Genomic DNA, 21,367 nt, shown 5'->3' on the forward strand with positions numbered 1-21,367 from the left:
AGGAATATAGAGCAATGATTTTTTTTTTTTCGAGACAGGGTTTCTCTGGAGCAATGATTCTTTAAGTACAGGATCTCTGTTTTGTGTGATGGAAAAGCCCCACAAACGGACAGTGATATCAGGACATAATATAACGAATGTAATAAATCAATACAATTAATGTAATTAACGAATATCATAAATATAGTTATTGGATGAGTACTGTGAATATAATCAATGAATACCACAAATATAATTAATGAGTGTAATTAATTAATATCATACGTTTAATTAAAAAAATAAATTAATTAAAAAAAACTTGTTGCAGGTTGAGACTGAATCCAGGGCTTCCTGAACACCACAGCAGGTGCTCTATCACCTCTGCAGTATGTCCCCAGCCCACAGTCATTAATTTTAATGAAGCTTCCCTTTCTTAAAGCATTCCAGGAATCAGATGAAGGTGGGCTAAATTCATCTTTATTAAATATTTGCAGATGGAAAAGCCTTTGCATCAGAGAATGCCTTATTTTTATAATATGAAGGCCCTAAATGGAGTTAGGTCATGATCCACTTCTAGCGAGACACTCTCATATGGGTGTGCAACAAGATTCTGCTTCTGCTGCTGACTTCTTCGTGCATGTCTTGAGATTCCGTATGTCATAGATTTGCTTTGGAACACTGCTTTTCCTTTAGAATGAGCCAATGGGGGGTGGGGTAGGACCAAAGGGAAAGCAACAAGTACAGAAGACTCTTATTTGAAACTGTTTAATGGAGTTTTTTTTCCTCTCTTCTTCTCTTTTTTTTTTTAAGGTTTTGGTACATAAGTTTAAGATGTTTTCAGAGAACTTACTGCTCTCCTCAGGGTTAAAGTGAAACATCCCACTCAGATAATGCAGAGGAAGACATTGTTTTCAAGACAACGAAGAAGTAGGAATAGTAAAGTTTCATCTAGTGGTCCCCCAGGCACTGAGGCTGTCACCATAGGGAAGGGCAGAAAGAGGAGACTTCAAACATCACAGGCATTCTTTAGTAGCTACTTCTTTTTCTTTTTAGCAAGCCTGGCGATTAGATCTTTCCATTCTCCCCTCTTCTTTGTGATGTATGTCGGGGTGAGTAGCTGCAGTGGGGATTCTGGCTGTTGTCTGAAGAAGTTCTGACACAAGGCCTCAGTGTTACATATCACGTACATCCCACAGTCATAGCTGTTTTGTTGAGCTGGGGCTTTCTCTTCCACAAAGACCAGCTTGTCTCCTTTACTCCCTAAGAAGGCTTTCAGTTTCTCTGCTACCTGTTTTGCATGGATTGAGTTGCTTCTGCTATGGGAATCATAATGAAAGAAGCTATTTTCATCCTGGAGATAAACCAACAAACTCCAGTGGGTACCCCCAGCTGCCTGGTTGGAATTATCATTGATGGCTAAAAATACAACTCTCTTGTGCAGAAGATCTAGGGGTTCAAGGAACATGGCAATTTCTGCAGGGTTGCTGGTGCACTTAATGAATTGGGTGACTTCAGGGCTGATGAAGCAGACATGGTCCGAGCAATCATGAAACTGACTATTGGCGAAGTATTCGAAGGCAAACCCAATAATATGGTCATTGAGCCAGCTTGGAGGATCCAATAGTGAGACATCTGACTGTCGAAGTAGACTGTCCATATAACTCAAGACTACAGGGTCCATGTTGTATTGAGCAGGGCTTCTCAGAAATCCCAGAAGCTGAAGGAGAGTCAGAAGACAGTATTTATGTTGAATATGATATTAAGTTATAAAACAGTAGCTACTCTTACAGTATTACTGGTAAGATGACATATAATTATAAAGTCTTTGTCAATAATTTCCAACAATGCTGACATCATAAAACACTAAAGCTGGGTGGTTGTGGCACACACCTTTAATCCCAGCACTTGGGAGGCATAGGCAGGCAGATCTCTGAGTTCAAGGCTAGCCTGGTCTACAGAGTGAGTTCCAGGACAGCCAGGGATATGCAGAGAAATCCTGTCTTGAAAAATTAAACTAAACACACAAACACACACACACACACACACACACACACACACACACACACACCAAAACACAACACAACACAACAAAACAAAACAAAACACCACTAAAGAAACTTTAGCTTATGTCCTGGATATGAACAATCAGAATGAAAAATGAAAAGTTTCAGAGACAGTATAGAATTTTAATTTTATATTTAAATGTAGACATTGGTTAAAATTAGAGCTGATGTTTTGCCAAAAATCACAGCAGTAAACACATTTTAACTCTAGTGAATATGTATGGCTAGGTGTGGTGGTGCGTGCTCATGACCCCTACATTTGAGAGGGAGAAGCAGGAGGCCAGGAGTTCACGGTTAGTCTAAGCCACACGTCTGAGGTCTGCTCAAGCTACATGAGACTCTGTCTCAACATGATAATACATGAGAACAACAAGTTGTTTTTAGATTAAAGATGAATTCAAAGCGTCTGGAGAAAAAGGTTACTAATTAACAAAAGAAATAGCTTCCATTACAACATTAATTTTAAAGAGATAAGGGAATATTTCTTCCTCCTTCCACAATAGAAAATGACAGCGGTGAGAGCTGCAGTTAAGAGGTGTGGGAGCTGGGCGGTGGTGGCGCACGCCTGTAATCCCAGCACTTGGGAGGCAGAGGCAGGCGGATCTCTGTGAGTTCGAGGCCAGCCTGGTCTACAGAGTGAGTTCCAGGACAGGCTCCAAAACTACACAGAGAGAAACCCTGTCTCGAAAACAACAACAACAAACAACAACAACAACAACAACAAAAGGTGTGGGAATTTCAAGAACAGAAAATCATGCAGATAAAGTAACACAAATGAAATCTATCCCTAAATCTGCTCAGCTTTATGCATGAGTGATGTTTTTACTCATTTCCCATATTTAAACTTCAAAGGGTGGGATAAAGATTATGTCATGCAATGCTTACAATGTCTGTCAGAAGTTCTTTTGACATTGATACATATTGGCAGAAGAATCAGGATTCCAGGCTTGAGCATTAGTTTTAGCACTGCTTTGCTACTATCATTTTGATCAATGAATTAAATGATTTTGTCCTTGTTATTTTTTAAAAATTTACATTTATTGTGTGTGTATTTGGATGTGTATGCCATGATGCACGTGTGGCCATCAGGGGACAACCTGCTGGAGTAAACTTTCTCCTTCCATTTTGCGGGTTTAGGGCATGGAACTCAGGTGACCAGGCTTGCACAGAAAAGTGCCTTTTCCTGATAATCTATATTGCTAGCCCACTGTCTTGGTTTTGGTCACTGGTTAAAAAAGCATCTTTAAAAAGACCAATACATAACTCTGCAAAGTTGGCCAAATAAATTTCCTTGAAGATAATTAAAGAGTTTATTTATTTGAGACAAGCTCTCACTATATAGACTTGGTTGGCCTGGAATTCACTATGTAAACCAGGTGTGCTTTGAACTCAAACAAATCTGTCTGCCTAGGCCCCTGAGTACTAGGATTAAAGGTGTGCATCAAATAAGCCCAGAATTTAAAGAGTTAAAAAAAGCATACACATAATATTCATGCTATCAACTAGATGATATAGATATAATCAGAAAATCCGACTAGCACTACAAACCAATTACAGCAAATAAGGGCTGGAAACAAAATACCCATTCCCATTCATTTGTTAAAATAACAGGTTGGTTAACTTAGAGGAAACACAGACAAGGTGTCTTATGGGATTAATATCCACAATCAAGGTTGTGCTAACAGGCAAATCTGCAGGTGTACAAGATGGCTTACTTGAGCCTACAGACTCAACTGAGGTAACAGCTAACTCCTGTGCACTAGCCTGACCACTCACCAGAACTTCTAAAACTACAGGTCAGGAAAAGGAGCACAGGCAGAGTGAAAGAACAAAACAAAGTGTAACAGAAGAGCACACAATGAGGATGCCAATTCAACCAATTCTAACTATTAGATCAAGTATTTTTATTGTTTGGTTATACTACTAAAGCCATACAAATTTGATATAACCAATTTAATGTAATCAAACCATACAAAACTGTACACAAAGTTGGGCAGAGTGGCGCACACCTTTTGTCACAGCATTCAGGAGGCAAAGGCAGGCGGATCTCTGAGTTTGAGACCAGCATGATCTACAGAACCAGTTCCAGGACAGTCAGGGCTATACAGAGAAACCCTGTTTTTTTTTTTTTTTTTTTTTTTTAGATTTATTTATTACGTATACAGAAGCGTGTGCCAGATCTCATTAGAGATGGTTGTGAGCCACCATGTGGGTGCTGGGAATTGAACTCAGGACCTCTGGAAGAGCAGTCAGTGCTCTTAACCTCTGAGCCATCTCTCCAACCCTGAGAAACCCTGTCTTGATAAACCAAACCAAACCAAACCAAACCAAACCAAACCAAACCAAACCAAACCAATAAAAAGCTGTACACAAAAAATACCTTCCAAGAAAAAATGTTAAAGTAAAATGAGGTGATTAATGATGTGTACAAGACAGTTTTATATACACACAACATGTGATAATCATACAACTTAAAAAACATTATAAGGCTGCTTATGAGAAACTACATGTATTTTTGTATACACAGAATGCCATGAAATAAGAGATTAAAAAAATACTGTGAGACAAAGTCTTTCTTCCTAAGTAGCCCTGGGTAGAACTTGCTATGTGTATCAGGCTGGCCTGAAGTGTACAGCAATCCTCCTTCATTGGCCTTCTAAGTATGAATGAAGTTTTTACTAAGGATGACTACCATTGCCAGGAGAGCAGCTTGGTGGTAGTGCACCTGCCTGCCATGTGCAAACAAACCCCTGGCTTCTACACCTAGCAAAGAAGCAGGAGAACCAGGGGGTGGGGGTGGGGGGGGAGAAAAAAAATAACTAGAGTTCAGACAAACTGGAGTCAGGAGTGAAGTTAACGAGGCATAGAGCACATTGGTTATGGGTAAGCCACAGACTTGGCGCTAAGATTTTTGGCAGCTAACCAGAGAGTTAAGTTAAATATTCACAATGTTCATAAGGTAAAAAGAAAATGCTTACTCAGAAGAGGTAACAACATTCCTTGTATTAATATCTAATAGTTTGGTATTATTGTTGTTTTATGTTTTGAGTCAGAATATAACATTGTAACCCAGGATGTCCTGGAACTTGCTATGTAGCCCATGCTGGCTTCAAACTCACAATAATCCCATCTCAGCCTCCCATGAATTGGGATTATTAGCATTAGGTACCACTTCAGGCCTTTGATATTTTTTTCTCAAGAGATTTTCATAAAAGAAAACATGACACCATAATTTGTATGTTCCACACCATCTTTATGACAGAAGTAAACGTTCAAATAAGATTGTTTTAAAAAAAATGATCCTTTTAATATTAAGCCTGAACCTTTAACCTAACCCTTTGGTTGGCAGAGGCAGGCAGATCTCTGTGAGTTTGAGGCTAGCCTGGTTTACAAAGCAACTTCAAGGACAGCCAGGGCTACTCTGAGAAACCCTGTCTCAGAAAACAAACCAAACAAACCAATTAAGCCTGACAATAAATGACCGTGTAGTTAGTTCAGCAAGTGCAAGTTGGTGGAGGCTAAGAACTTGGACTTGATATAAGAATATCTTATTGGCCTGGAGAGATGGCTGAACTGTTAAGAGCACTGGCTATTCTTCCAGAGGTCCTGAGTTCAGTTCCTAGCATCCACATGGTGGCTCATAACACATGCGTGCGCGCGCACACACACACACACACACACACACACACACACACACACACACACACACATCTTAAAAGAATCATACTAGAAAGGGGAATGGCTAGTCACATATGTCAAGCCAGGCTTCTGGACACATGGCTCCCTTTATACCATCCTGTGGGTTGCAACCACTTTGTGGGGGGTGTCAAGTATCAGATATCATGTATATCAGATATTTATATTACAATTCATAACAGTAGCAAAATTATAGTTACGAAGTAGCAATGAAATAATTTTATAGTTGGACCATCACATCATGAGGAACTGTATTAAAGGGTTGCAGCATTAGGAAGGTTGAGAACCACTGGTTTATAACATCAATAACTACAGCATAGGGGTGATACAACTTGGTAAATATCTGAGCTGTCTGTTAGTTCTCTGTGACCCTCAGTTAATGGCCAGTTAGGGATAGAAGCTTGTAAGAAAAGCACCTGAACAGACGACAGTCTGCCCCACCTTGGAAGAAGTGACTACAGGGCTCTCCACAGTGCTCAGTCTGTCACCACTTACTGTCTAATCATCTTCTAACCTGGGTTTACACTCCATCTAGTCCTTCATTCCAGTCACACTCAAGAGTCTCTACATACTTAAAGACGCTTTTCCTATTATTTACTTACTTATCGGTTTGTTGAGGCAAGGTTTTATGTAGCCTAAGATGGCACCAAACTTAGGCTGACCCTCTTGCCTTAGCCTTCTGAGTGATGGTATTACAAGCATGAGCTATCATACCCAGTGAAGCTCACATTTCACTCAAAAAGTTTTTGTGGTCTGGGCATTAGCTTAGGGACAGAATGTTTGCCCAGCATGTACATAGCCCTGCGTCTCGTCCCCAGCACCAAAAAATGCGGGGGAAGGTTTTGTGTTTTGTATGAGTTTTGAAACACCCAGTATGGTAGTTGTAGAGATGGTTCAGCAGTTAAGAGCACTTACTACTCTGTCAGAGGACTAGAGTACAGAACCCAGCACACACACTGGGCAGCTCACAAATTTCTTTAATTCCAAGGGATCTGATGCTCATTTCTCTTCACCCTCAAACACCTGCACAGGCAGACACAGACAGACAGACAGACAGACAGACAGACAGACACACACACACACACACACACACACACACAAATTTAAAAACATCAAGTATGTAGACCAAAGATTGATTAGATATACAGTGTTACTATGTTAGCCTAACTCCCTGAATTCTAATGAAAATGGAACTAAACTAGGCATAAGCTAAACCACCCTGGCTAAAAAAAGAACTCTAAACATTCAACCTAAACACATTTGGTTCTGTTACTTGTCAGTTATATAACCATAAATAAATTACTTTTTTTTAAAAAAAAGATTTATTTACTTATTATGTATACAGAAGAGGGTGCTAGATCTCATTAGAGATGGTTGTGAGCCACCATGTGGGTGCTTGGAATTGAACTCAGGACCTTTGGAAGAGCAGTCGGTGCTCTTAACCTCTGAGCCATCTCTCCAGCCCCCAATAAATTACTTTTATTAAGTCACAATTTCCTCTTTTGTAAAGTGAGACTATATATTTTTTTTCAAGACAGGATTTTTCTGTGTAGTTTTGGTGCCTGTCCTGGATTGAGTGTGCCACTGCCACCCAGGAAAAATGAGACTATTAACAGACAACTTTTATCATAAAATATTTGTCACTGTAACAAGAAGAAATATCACTAAGATAAAAATTACAACATAAGGTATTCCTAGATATCTAATATGCCATCAAAATTTATATATTTGGAGGCAGGGGAGGGGAGACAGTTCAATAAGATTTGAAAATAAGTTGATGTTTACAAGTATTAGAAGATTACATCTAGCTGGTTATGGTGGCTCACATCTTTAATTCTAGCACTCATAAGGCAGAGACAGGCAGATCTCTGAGTCTGAGGCTAGCCTGGCCTATAGAATGAGTTCCAGGACAGCCAGGGCTACACAGAGACTCTGTCTCAAAAAACCAAACCAATACAAACCCAAACAAAAAGATTAGGTCCACCTTGTAATGTGTGATTCAATTTGCAATTTCCCAGAAAAGAATCATCCAAAGCCAAACTGACTTGTCATAGCAGCATAAGCAGTAATATTTTCAGAGAAAGATCAAGTTTAAGCTTTTTTTTTTTTGGTTTCTATTCTCCCAGTTAGATATTTCCTCTTTTTTTTTCCCCCCAAGACAGGACCTAAAACCCGTGGCAAAACACTAATGCATAGAAAATTAATAAAATAAATAAATTGAATTGCTGATCCTCTTGCCTCTACATCCCAAGCATTTAAAGACAAATTGCTAAGGTAGAAAGTTCTAGATATCATGACTAGATTTTTATTTTGCTTTGTTTTTGTTTTTCAAGACAAGGTTTTTCTGTGTAACAGTTCTGTCTGTCCTGGAACTCATTTTGTAGACCAGGCTGGCCTCGAACCCACAGAGATCACCTGCCTCTGTCTCTGAGTCATTCATATATTTCTAATGTCTTACAAACCAGAGAAATTTAGTAAGTGGATATTTTACCTCAGTAAAGTAGAGAAATCTACTCTGAAAATTTCTTAGAAACACAAAACTGTCACGAAGAAAATTTTTTTATTTTGTTTTGTTTTATGAGACAGGGTTTCTCTGAGTAGCCTTGGCTGTCCTGGAACTCATTCTGTAGACCAGGCTGTCCTCGAACTCACAGAGATCTACCTGCATCTGCCTCCTGAGTGCTAGGACTAAATGAATGTACTACCACCACCCAGCTGGAAATGTTTTTAATATTAAAATTAATTTAGAAATTAACATGACATTTATCTTACATTATTATTTTACAATAGACTCAACTCTCAAAGCAGAAAACCCTCTTGGTGAGATAATGATGCTGAATCAATTCCTCTGTCATCTATTACATTTACCTTTGCCTCCCAAATGCTGGGATTAAAGGCATGTGCCCCCATGCTTAGCCTTCACTCTTAACTTCTTTAAAAACATTTAAATTACATTTATTATTTAGTGTGTGTTTTGGGTTATGCATGTCATGGCATGCATGTGGAAGTCAGGTGAGGCCAACTCTCGGGAGTCAGGCAGTCAGGCTTGGAGGCAAGTGCCTTTACTTGTTGAACCATCTTGCCTGTCCCTTGGTTATGCTTTGGACCAGGGACATAGACCAGATGGTCCTTTGGAATTTGTTCTAACACTTAGGCTTTCCATTAGCTGTTTCATAACTAGAAATAGCCATCAATGGCTAACATAGCATAGGCTAGTTAGGCCTTGTTGTCCAGGCCTATAATTCCTGAAACTTGGAGGCTGGGGCAAGAGGTAAGTTAAAGACCTGCCTGAACAATAGAGAACGTTCAAGTCAAGCCTAGACAGTTTAGCAACTTAATTAATTAATTAATTTTTGGTTTTTTGAGACAGGGTTTCTTTGTGTAGTTTTGGTGCCTGTTCTCTGTAGACCAGGCTGGCCTTGAACTCACAGAAATCCTCCTGGCGCTGCCACCACCGCCCGGCTTAAATTAATTTTATGTAGCCTTTTTATCAAGCTATAGGCCTCTTGGAATATGAAAAATTAATACAAGAACAATTTTACATTTAAGATAATAAGATTAAGCAGTAAGTAAATGTATGTGTGCTGTTCATGTCTATGTATGTATGTGCACATATGTATGTGTGTAAGTAGAGGGCAGAGGTCAATGTTGGGTGTTTTCCTCAATGGCTTGCCACCTATTATTGGGATTGGATCTCTCACTGAACCTAGAGGTCACTGACTTGTCTAAATTGACTGGCTAGCAAGAACTAGCTTTTGACTTTTACCAAGTGCTAGATTACACTGTGCACCACCATGCCTGCTGTTTTACATTAGCGCTGGGGATTTGAACTCAGGTATTTGTGTTTCTGTGGAAGGTGCTTTACTGAGCTATCTCCCCAGCCCAAGATGGCATTCTTACTCAGCTTGAAAATGTAAACTGGTCTGTAAGGGTGATGAAGAAAATAAAATTGGACTTCAAATGATTAAAAAGAAGTTCCTCAGCCGCAGGGTGTGGCAGCACATGCCTACAATTCTAGCACTGAGGATTCACAGGCAGAAGGATCATGAGTTCATTTCTAGCCTGTGTTCATGGTGACTCACTAGCCCCCTAAAAACTTTAAAATCATTTCAACTGGAAAAAAACCAACATAAAATATTAAGTTCTAAAAGCATTACCAATCTTAGTCACTTTTTTCATGCTGTGATAAGATACCATGACCAATAAAACTTACAGCAGATTTGATTCAGAGCTATAGTTTGAAATGGTTAGAGTCCATGACTATCAAGTCAGGGAGCATGGCAGCCGGCCAGGAAGCACGGTGCTGGTACAGTAGCTGAAAACTACTTGAGACACAACCATGAGGCAGAAAGAGCTAACGGTGAATGACATGGGATTTTTAAAGCTCAAAGCCCACCCCAGGGACACACCTCTTTTAACAGGGCCACATTTCCTAACTCTTTCCAGTTTCACCAACTGGGACCAAGTATTCAAATTTATGAGCCTATTGCCCCCCCCCCCCCTTGTTGTTGCTTTTGTTTTGGTTTATTTATTTATTTATTTATTTATTTATTTTTGCTATAGTGTTTCTCTGAGTAGCCCTGGCTGTTCTGGAACTCTCTGTGTAGACCAGGATGGCCTTGCTTGAACTCACAGAGATCTGCCTGCCTCTGCCTCTGAGTGCTGGGATTAAAAGCGTGAGCCACCCCCAATCAGTCTTTTCTTCTTCTCTTTTTAGTCTTTTTTTTTTTTTTCCTAGAGCTGAGGACCCAACCCAGGGCCTTGCACTTGCCTAGTAAGTGCTCTACCACTGAGCTAAATCCCCAGCCCCTTCTTCTTTTTTAAAAAATTTATTTTATGTGCGTTGGTGAGAAAGTGTCAGATCCCCTGGAACTGGAGTTATAGATAGTTGTGAGCTGCCATATGAGTGCTGGGAATTGACCTAGGATCCTCTGGAAGAGCAGCCAGTGCTCTTAACTGCTGAGCCATCTCTCCAGCCCCTCTTTTTTTGGTAAGTAGTGTTGGTAAAACACAACACTAAATAAACACTAAATAATTTTTATTTATTTTTATTTTTTATTTTTTTTTATTTTTTGAGCTGAGGATCGAACAGGGCCTTGCGCTTGCTAGGATTGACACTGAGTCAAATCCCCAATGCAATTTTTATTCTTGTAGAAGAGGCCTCCCTATATAAGTAAAACAAATACATAAACCTAAGACTACAAAGCAGGCGGATGACAGAAACACCTGCAAAAAATGTGAGCCTGACATAAAAACAAAGCATAGACCAATTCCAGAGGCATCACCATCCCTGACCTCAAGCTCTACTATAGAGCTATAGTAATAAAAACAGCTTGGTACTGGCATAAAAACCGACATACAGACCAAGGGAATCGAATTGAAGACCCTGACATTAATCCACGCACATATGAACACCTGATTTTTGACAAAGAAGCCAAAACTATACAATGGAAAAAAGAAAGTATCTTCAACAAATGGTGCTGGCATAACTAGATGTCAATATGTAAAAGATTACAAGTAGATCCATATCTGTCACCATGCACAAAACTCAAGTCCAAGTGGATCAAAGACCTCAACATAAATCCAGTTACACTAAACTTAATAGAAGAGAAAGTAGGAAGTAGTCTTGAATGCATTGGCACAGAAGAACACTTCCTAAATATAACACCAGCAGCACAGACACTGAGCACACCAATTAATAAATGGGACCTCTTGAAACTGAGAAGCTTTTGCAGGGCAAAAGATAGGGTCAATAAGACAAAGCGACAGCCTACAGAATGGGAAAAGATCTTCACCAACCCACATCTGACAGAGGACTGATCTCCAAAGTATATAAAGAACTCAAGAAACTAGACATCAAAATACTGAACAATCTAATTAAAAAAATGGGCTAAAGAGCTAAACAGAGAGTTCACAGAAGAAGAATCCCTAATGGCTGAGAGACACTTGAAGAAATGCTCAACATCCTTAATCATCAGAGAAATGCAACTCAAGACGACTCTGAGATACCACCTTACACCGTCAGAATGGCTATGATCAAAAACACTAATGACAGTCAATGTTGGAGAGGATGTGGAGCAAAGGGAACACTCATCCACTGTTGGTGGGAAGGCAAACTTGTACAGCCACTGTGGAAATCAGTATGGTGGTTTCTCAGAAAATTGGGAATCGATCTACCTCAGGACCCAGCCATACCACTCTTGGGCATATACCCAAGGAATGCTCAATCATACCACAAAGATACATGCTCAATCAACTATGTTCATAGCAGCACTATTTGTAATAGCCAGAAACTGGAAGCAATTGAGATGCCCATCAACTGAAGGATGGATTAAGAAAATGTGGTACAGCCAGGCGGTGGTGGCTCACGCCTTTAATCCCAGCACTTGGGAGGCAGAGCCAGGAGGATCTCTGTGAGTTTGAGGCCAGCCTGGTCTACAGAGCGAGATCCAGGAAAGGCGCAAAGCTACACAGAGAAACCCTGTCTTGAAAAACCAAAAAAGAAAAAAAAAAAAAAAAAGAAAAGAAAATGTGGTACATATACACAATGGTGTACTACTCAGCAGAAAAAAAAAATGACAGTATGAAATCTGCAGGCAAATAGATGGAACTAGAAAAAAATTATCCTGAGTGAGGTAACCCAAACCCAGAAGGGCAAACATGGTATGTACTCACTCATAAGTGGATTCTACATATAAAGCAAAGAACAATCAGATTACAACCCACAGAACCAGGGAAGCTATACAGCAGGGGGGACCCTAGGATGACTGTGGCTTATAATAAGTTTTGGTTTTACTCAATTACTGAGCAAGTCTCAATGAAACATTTCACTATTAAGATAAGAATTTACACTGTATCAAGCCAATAATAGAAAAATAAATAAATAAATTAAAAAAAAATCAGACAAACCCCAACTAACCAGCCACTTACACAGTATTGGATCAAGGTTGAATCATAAATTAATAGGGCTAAATATTTTGAGTTATTTAGTTTATTTGCTAATGTAAACTCAAAAGTTGTTACAAAAAATACTGGTGAGTGCCGGCCAGTGGTGGTGTACACCTTAATCCCAGCACTTGGGAGGTAGAGGCAGGTGGATCTTTGTGAGTTTGAGGCCAGCCTGGTCTACAGAGTGAGTTCCAGGACATGCTCCAGAGCTATACAGAGAAACCCTGTCTCAAAAAAATAAGCAAAACAAAACAAAACAAAAAAACAAACAAAAATACTCATGAGAAAATGAGCTAAGGCTAGAGTTTCCCAAGTCTGTTTTGGAAGAACTGAGTTTATCTGAGCACTGTGAGAGGGTTTTACTCATTGGCTATCTGAGAGGGTAGGATTAAGAGTTTGAACCTATACTACAGATACCCAAGACTGAGACAACTGAGGGGTTCTTGGTGCTCAGAATATGATGCAGTACCTTTATAACAGATAATTAGGAGAGAAGTAGCCATTTAATTGGAAGTCATAGAAAGGTCTTTGTGGAAGTTTTCTGATGTAATAAAATTCCTACAAAGCTTCATTAGCTTTTAGTGTTATTTCTGCTGTCAGATGGTCTTGTTCCCATCCCTCACCTCACAAAGGGACAGAGAGGCAAGCCTCATACTCTATAGAGCTTGAGTTTTTAGTCTGTGTTGAACTACATCACCACCCAGATGGCTTCTGCAACTCTGTAGACAGAGTCAATCCAGGCTAGTTATGCTGAAGAAGACTTCTCAGAGAACCTGGCTCTGGAAGTTAAGGAACTTTACTCACTGTGATTAGCCATACTGAAATCCCACATTCATAATTTGACTATACTTGAGAAGCACATAATTTGGACACTAACTGGGATTTTAGCAGTCATTTGGTATACTGTCCAGTACTGACTGGTGTCTGAAGGAGAGGTTATCTGTGCTTTGAGGATCTTTCTGTTAATGAGTTTTACTTACCTTAGGTGTTGAAAGGATTGGCAAGAAGAGAAGTGTCCTCCCATCTTACTACTAACAAGGTTAGACCCTGCTTAGCTTCTGAGATCAGATAAGATCTGGTTTGTGGAGGGTGGTATGGCTGCAGATGACCAACAGGTGTCCTGACTTCAAGTCCAAAATGAACTACACACATGTATAGATGAAATCTGATCAGAAAGCTATTATTAATCTCTCTGAGCATGTGGCTAAGTCATTACTTCACAGAAGTACTAACAATACTAACCGCTGAGCTTACCTCTTGACCATACAAAGTACCAGTCGATCTCCAAACTGGGTATATACTTTTTTCAATCTAGTTTTGCTTCTTTCCTTCTGTTCATCTTCCTGTCTCTGTTTCTTTTGACAGAGTCTCACTATGTGGCCCAGGTCTTAAGCTCTCTAGGATCCTCCAGCTTAACTCTTTCAACTGCTGGAAGTATAGACTTCAATACCTTCTTGAGCCTTGAGAGGCAACGCATTTTTTTTTTAATTAGTTAATTAGTTAGTCATTTCATTTCTACCCTACCACTCCCAGACAGGGTCTTGATGTATAGCCCTGGCTGTCTTGCACTGCTTTGTAGATCAGGCTGGCCTTGAACTCACAGAGATCTAACTACCTTTGTCTCCTAAGTGCTGGGATTAAAAGCCTTTGCCACCACTCCCAACTCTACTTTCTCTTTTTTTTATAATTAACCGAGGCATTAATTTTTTTCAAATAGAACTACAATCATATTCTTACAAATCTTTAACATCTCACTATCTTCCAGATGAAGAAGTTACAGCTTAGCGTACTATTTTCCAACAATAGCTCCAATTTGCCTTCCAGAAAAAATATCTAGAATTGCAATTACATGTATATGTATCCACAAGCTTACTGCCAATGAAGGTTCTGGCTATTAGGGAACAGTGGGTTATTATTGGATTAGTTGTTGCCCCAGGGGTAAAGAAGGAATAGAAAAGTAACCACTTCTCTATCCTCACCCTAACCTATCATTTTTCCCAAACACGGATCTGATGTGCCATATTCTTGCTTAAAACTATTACACTGGGTTATTCTGAAGCTGGGGATCCAAAGAGCAGGATGTGATTAAAATTTAAGGGTTCTAAGACCTTGGACTGGGAAAAAAATGTACCTTCATTTTCAATTAATTCTGGCTCAAAGTTAGCATTTTCTTCAATAATAGTAGGCAATCATTTTAACATTAACATTCTGTCTTTGTCACTAAAAATCTGATATCTCAATATAATTTATACTCATTACTCCTTTGACATTATATAATTAGGCTTGTTGCTACATGCTACTTAATGCATAAAGAAGTACATCTGTAACTATACTACATATTTTAAGGTGTTTAAATACTTAATATTGGCTTCTTATTTCTATGCATTTTACTGTATACATTTAAATGAATTTTCTGAAAGTTGATAGACCAAACTGCCAAAGGAATCTAGATTGTTATTTTTATTTTTTGTCTTTTTTTTTTTCCCCCCAGAGCTGAGGACCGAACCCAGGGCCTTGTGCTTGCTAGGCAAGTGCTCTACCACTGAGCTAAATCCCAACCCCAGAATCTAGATTGTAAGAGGTTAAGAGCTTTTGCCATTTATATTTATAAATTGCTTAAAGTAGCTAGCTTAAGTCCTGTAACATGGAATTCAAGGCTCTTCCTAATATGTTCACATGTTTTATCATCTTCATCTTTCCCCCACCCCTAGACTTCATACTTTGCTGTAGCCGTATCAGACATCACTCTTATCTGGAGGCAGACAGACAGGTTTTTTTTGATTAACCCTAGTTAATATACAGCAGCCATGCTTTCTTGGGCTTTACCTCCTACAGCTCTTTTTTGACTGCCAAGTTTATTATTCTTTGTTTAAAAGTCTGTTTACCCCAATCCTATAATTCTAAGAGGGCTGTGTTTTAAATATCTTTATATCTTGTTCTTAACTTCAATGATTAGTAAATGAGCAAGACACTTAGAGTTGTCAAGGCAGAGTATACAGAAATGTCTACGGGGAGTGGCTAAAAATGTGGATGGTTCTTGAGCTCTAAAACTGGACACAGCACCAGATCGGTGGTGGCACAAGCCTTTTAATTCCAACACTAGGGAGGCAGACGCAGGCAGATCTGTGAGTTCAAGGCCAACCTGGTCTATAGTTAGTTCTAGGACCACCAAGGCCACATAAAGAAACCCTGTCTTGAAAAACAAAAGACTGGGCATAGCTTATAAAACCCGGTTGCCAGGAAGAGGAAGGGGCAGTAACTGAAGTGGATCTAATTAGGTTTGGGGATGGGAAGCAGAACTGGGGCCGATGCAGGGAGGATCTGAAAGTTTAAGGCCTGACTAGGCTAAAGGACAGTTTCAAGGTATGCCTGCCCTGTTACCAAAACCAAAAGCAAGGAGCAGAAAGAGGGTTGGTTCAGTGGTAGAGCTCTGTCTAGCAGGCACAAAGCACTAGGTGCAAACTTCCTGCCTTCCCCTCCCCCTCCCGTGGAACAGTGTTGACTGGAAAGGCAGCAGGGGCTTCCATTTGCTCTGTGCCCAGAGCAGTTAATTCATTCAACATTCTGCTCAAGCTCCTCATCTTATCTTCAGCTCTTTGTCAGAAGATTCCAACTTTAAGCTTGCGAAATCAACTCCCTCAACTTCTTGTCTATTCCCAGTTCTCATCACTACTTTACCCTTATTGTTAGTCACCCAGTGAACATTAGTTTAATGGGGAGGGGGGGGGGGAGGAAATAGCATTAGTTTTACTTAAAAAAAAAAAGCATTCCAGGTGATTCTAATGGACTGGCTCGTGCACTACTGCTATTCTCTACCCTTCTATCATTTACTTTCAGGCTCCATGTCAAACCTTCACCCCCAGTAAAGACCGACCCAGACAGAGCCTAGCGCTTGTTTTAGTAACTGAGCTAAACTATTCTAGTTTTTGAGACAGGGTTTCACTGTGTATCCCCGCTAATCTGAAACTACCTAGTCAGACCAGGCTGACCTGCCTGTTCCCAAATGTAAGGACGTTCCACCACGTCTGCCTTTTTTTTTTTTTTTTTTTTTTAATTGGCTTAGCCTGGCTTCCCATTTGACAACCCAACTGCCTTATTCTTATTCTTTCAGGAGCTGGGATTACAGGCCAGGCAACTCGGGGAGCCTGTCATCTTTTAAGGCAGTCTTTGCACCTACATCTGGTTCTTCATTTCCCTCACTCGTTCTAGTAAGTTTTTTCTTTCTTTCTTTCTTTCTTTCTTTCTTTCTTTCTTTCTTTCTTTTTTTTTGTGATCAAGATTTTGCTATTTACTCCAGGCTGGTCTTAAACTCGCCACCTAGTCTGGTTGTTTTAATCAGAAGTCTACCTGTGCGGTTTATATGGCAATCTCTTACTTTTTGCTCTTCTAGGTCGCCGTCACATGCTTTTTTGTACTGCCAATCTCATGGCCATGGTACTACTCTCATTTTTTCTGACCAGTTACAGGTTCTAACACAAGTTCTCAACAGGCCTGAAAGTCATTTGGGAAAAGTCCTCCCCTGCAATCAATGGACCGCCCCCGTGTGTGTTCAGATCATCCCGTGTTATTCTACTGTGTTACGATTGCGGATTCTTTGTTTCCTATATCACAGAGGATAGGATGTTTCCTATATCGAAAAACTGAGATTATATCATTCCTGCTGACATTCTGGGGCTTACAGTACAGAAGCAACTCAGTGAAAAGTCTGTGGAATGAATGGAAAGAAATACTTGGACTCGGGGGCGGGGACAAGCGGGGGGAGGGGCGTGCGTGTGTGCAAAGGGGCGGCGCTGAGAATCCAGCCGCAGAAAGGGGAAGGGGCTAGATAGAGTCTGCGTGGACCGCAAAGCGACCCACTGTCTCCACAAACTGAGACAAACCCAAGTAGGGAGGAGGCTTCTTACCTATTCCTCAGGCCTCACCAACCCAACCAGCCTTCAGGGATCTCTTGGACTGGCCGGAAAGTGAGACCTAAGGTCGCAAACTCAGAGTTTGCCTCTCCAGCCTTACGACATTTCTATCTAGAAGCGGAGAGACTCTAACGAAGAGGTCTTAGCACGGCCGTAAAGCGAGGGAGGAAAGGGGAGGCGGGGCCCCGGGGGGGGGGGGAAGAGGAGGAAGCGGGGCGTGTCCGCGCAAGCGCAGGCCCCACGCGCCAGTGGCGTCACGTGCGGAGGCGGGGCCGGGCGGGGCCGTCCCGGGCTTGGCAGCAGGGGGCGTGGGAGGTAAGTGCGCGCGCGCCTGCTTGTCTGCTGCCGGAGAGTCGCGCGGGGCGGGGCCGCGTGAGCGGGGTCGGGGGCGCGGGCGCGGGCGCGCAGGCCCAAGCGGACGGGGGACGCGGAGGCAGTTGGCGGCCGTGGCTGAACGAAAGTCCTGGCAGGACGGCGAGGGACTGCGGCGGAGATACCGGTCCCACGGGCAGAAGAGGAGACCGCGGTTGAGGCGGCCGTTCCAACGCGTGCTCTCCAGGCGGGGTGCGGCGGGGGATGTGCCTGCCCAGGCCGGGCGGAGTCTCTGTGACAGGGCGGGGGATGCGCGGACGCTGCTCGCTCGGACCCTGAGGCGGCTGGGCCCACCCTCGCGGAACCGTCCGACCCCCGGCGGCCTCAGCCTCTGCCGTGTTTCTCTGGCCTGACCCTGGAAACCGAGGGTGGGAAGCGGCTGCTGCAGAAGAGGAAGGGGCTGTGGTGGCCACCGCGGCACAGCCCGAGGTAAGACCCGCCCCAGCGCCCAGCGGCCCTGCCGCCCGGCCTGGCCCGGCCCACGTCTCCCGCTCGGCTCTTTGGCTCCCGGCGGGCTGCCCCGCCCCGCCCCAGCGGAGACGCCCCGCGAGCGGCTCTGCCTCTCCAAAGCCTCGCGAACGGCCGACTGCGGTGCGGATCCCCCTCTAGGCTCTACCCCCCTCCTCCCTTTCATTGATCAGACACCGTTCTGTTCACCGGCGGCCGCGGTGATTCTTGTCACTGGCCCCCCTCCTCCCCCTGCCCCCCTTAGACTCTCTTAGGACTCTGACTGTAGCCTCTAGACTCCGTTACGTCTGAACGGATCCCAGTCCCGGAGCCACGGCCACTAGTGCTTCCTAACTCATCGCTACGTCCCCGATCTTTGGTTCTCCTTCGAATCTTCGCTACTCCAGCCTTCCTAAGGACCCTCCCGCAGCTTACTTCCAGCCGAGTTGGCCAGCTTCTCCCCCTACCCACACAAGCTTTCAGATAGCCCCAATGTCACGAGGCTCTTACTTAGTAGGTTTTGGGTCAACCCTTCAAATCTCCAGCATAGTCCCGGATCTCCCTCATGCCCTGGTGGTGTACCTTCTCTAGAAGACCACTCCTTAAGCAAACCTTGTTACTACTGTTTTCTACCCAATCGGGATCCTTTCTTTGGTTGAAAAGAAATTTCCAGGAAAACTTGAAGAGGTTATTTACTTAGCCCAGTGCATTCACTTCGTTGGATTTTAGAGGGTCAGCCTGAGATCCGTGTTTGGAGCTTTTGGGCTGGCTGCTGAGAGGGAAAGAGAGAAGAGTGTGGAAGCCCAGAGAGGGAGGGTATGTGTGCCATTACAAGGTCGAGCAGCTTGCCGCTCATCTTGTCCCTTTAGTAGAATGAAAGAACCAGCACAAATCTGACGCTTTAGGGGCTTCTGAAAAGATTAAGTTGCATTACACCAAGGATGATAAGCAAGTCTCCATATAGTATTTATCTCACCTCTTTGTAGATTTATACAGATACATAGGTTTTAGCTAGAGGATTTGGATGTGCTGTTTTTGAACTTGTTAGGGAAACAGGATTTACAGCTGTTCTTAATCCCTGAAGACGAATGTCGTTTTAGTAATTTTTACCAACCGGTGCTGCTGTCTTCTCCAAGGAGCAAGTATAAATGTCATTCAGTGTTGAAGTCATTACTAACAGCCTTCTCAGTAGTAGAATGTTGAATAAAATGAAGTTGTACTCCTGAGATGTCAAGAAGGAAATGTAGTGTTAAATTAAGTGTTAAGTGTGTAATTTTAATGTTGATATAAGGGTGAGGGATAATAAGATCTTTGTAGTTAGTACTTAAAGTTTTATTTTTTTCATCGTGTGTGTGTGTGTGTGTGTGTGTGTGTGTGTGCGCGTGTGTGTGTGTGTGTGTGTGCGCGCGCGCGCTCTCGAAATATAGGGGGAGAAATCAATTGATGTTGTAGGTACTAATGACACACAATTTAAAAGTCAAAAGGTTCAGAAGAATAATAGAGTTTTAAAAAAGTTTCGATTTCTCTAGTTTCCAGCCACTTACTTTCTATTTTATCAGCTTCTGTAACTGGTATGGGGTGATGTCTCCAGCATTTACAAGCTTACATCTACTTACAGTCTTATGATACACAAATTACACACAAGTGGTTCCCTTTTCATATAATATTGCTAAGTCCTGGCGATCATTCAGCAATAGTACATACACATGGAGGAGCCTCATTTACTGGCTGGATAGTATTCCATTTTGATAGACTTATTTTCTGTCCTTTTTCAAAAATTCCTGAATGCTTTATTTTAAATGTATCAGCTGTTATGTATAATTGATTTTCATGATTTGAAAAAAAATCTGATGGCTTGTTTTTGTATTGAACCTATACAGAGAAGTGTACCTAAAGTAATGTTCTCAATGACTCTGAGCTACAACTGTGTGACTGGTTTTGATGGTAATTATATTTATCAGATAAATTATTGAAAGATTTGAAGTGAGGGACCAAAATGTTTAAAAGTCACTTTAGAGCAGAGTAAGGGTAGAATAAAGCTAAAGCCAGGAATCTGTCAGCAAGGTGATAATGGTACTGAATTTGGGTATTGGTGATTTGAGGGAAGAGGATGCAGAGAGGACAGAATTCTAGATACTTGCTAATCTTTTTCCCTTATATGGAGGGGGTGCTACATGATGAATATTTTTATTTCATGATAGAGGGATAGATTCAGTTGTGATATGTTAAATAAATGGCTATTAGGTAGCTGAAGTGTGACCGAAATTCATAACATCGGGTTTTATGTTAGTAGTAAATTCTGGAGGCAGAGGTATATAGATAAGGGAAAAGATTTCAGGCAGAAACAATATTTAAAGCACATAAATACCTAGATTATGTTCTTTTCAAAAGTTTTAGTAGTGAAAATTACAATCTATAATGTGTTATTTGTCCTACTACTATTACTATTTTAAAGATTTATTTTTATTTCTTAGAGTATGTCTGTGTGTGCTTATGTGTGTGGAGCCAGAAGAGTGTGTCAGAACTCCCTGGAGCTGGAGTTAGAGGCAGTTAGAGCAACTGGACATAGGTTCTGGGAACCTTACTAGGGTCCTCAACAAGAACAGGATGAACTCTTATCCTCTCAGAAATCTTCCCAGCCCCATTATAAATACTTTTTGTAATAGGTCTTGTGCCCTTCAGGCTGATCTTAAAACTCATGTAGCCCAGGCTGGCCTTGAGCTCTTAACTCTCCTCTGTAATACTGGATTGCATAAATGTGCTACCATCTCTCTTTAATCAGTGTTGTAGACTGAACCAGGACTTTGTGTATGCTGTGCAGACACTTTATCAATTGAGCTGTGTCTTCAGACCAGTTATTATTTTTGTGAGATAGCGTTTTCTGTGTAGCCTAGAATTCTCTATATAGTCTAGGCTGGTCTCAAACTCTTGAGCATACGAAGCCCTCAGATT

General features: G+C 41.6%; 2 protein-coding genes across 9 annotated transcripts in view; one reads left to right on the top strand and one right to left on the bottom strand.

The window, feature by feature from the left end:
* Positions 1-434: 434 nt before the first annotated feature.
* Positions 435-17,640, bottom strand: Senp8 (SUMO peptidase family member, NEDD8 specific). The gene is made up of 2 exons (XM_036193272.1): positions 17,591-17,640; positions 435-1,696 (listed from the first exon to the last, which is right to left on the bottom strand). Exon 2 carries the CDS (start codon positions 1,658-1,660, stop codon positions 1,013-1,015), a length of 648 nt encoding a protein of 215 aa, XP_036049165.1. The 5' UTR covers positions 1,661-1,696; positions 17,591-17,640; the 3' UTR covers positions 435-1,012.
* Positions 17,641-17,883: 243 nt separating this feature from the next.
* Myo9a (myosin IXA) overlaps positions 17,884-21,367 on the top strand; it is a 218,134-nt gene continuing 214,650 nt past the window's right edge. For 7 of the 8 annotated variants that reach the window (XM_036191771.1, XM_036191773.1, XM_036191774.1 and 4 more), the window contains exon 1: positions 17,989-18,397. The gene's annotated coding sequence lies outside the window, so the exon portion shown is untranslated. Of the gene's footprint in view, positions 17,912-17,988; positions 18,398-21,367 lie in introns of those variants that run through there. The other variant, XM_036191772.1, reaches the window with a different exon arrangement.

The sequence above is a fragment of the Onychomys torridus genome, chromosome 7 (assembly GCF_903995425.1).
Source record: "Onychomys torridus chromosome 7, mOncTor1.1, whole genome shotgun sequence".
Taxonomy (NCBI): domain Eukaryota; kingdom Metazoa; phylum Chordata; class Mammalia; order Rodentia; family Cricetidae; genus Onychomys; species Onychomys torridus.

What these genes read in the sequence shown, in the direction of transcription:
- Senp8 (XM_036193272.1), bottom strand. Translation starts at nt 1,660, where the DNA reads ATGGACCCTGTAGTCTTGAGTTATATGGACAGTCTACTTCGACAGTCA.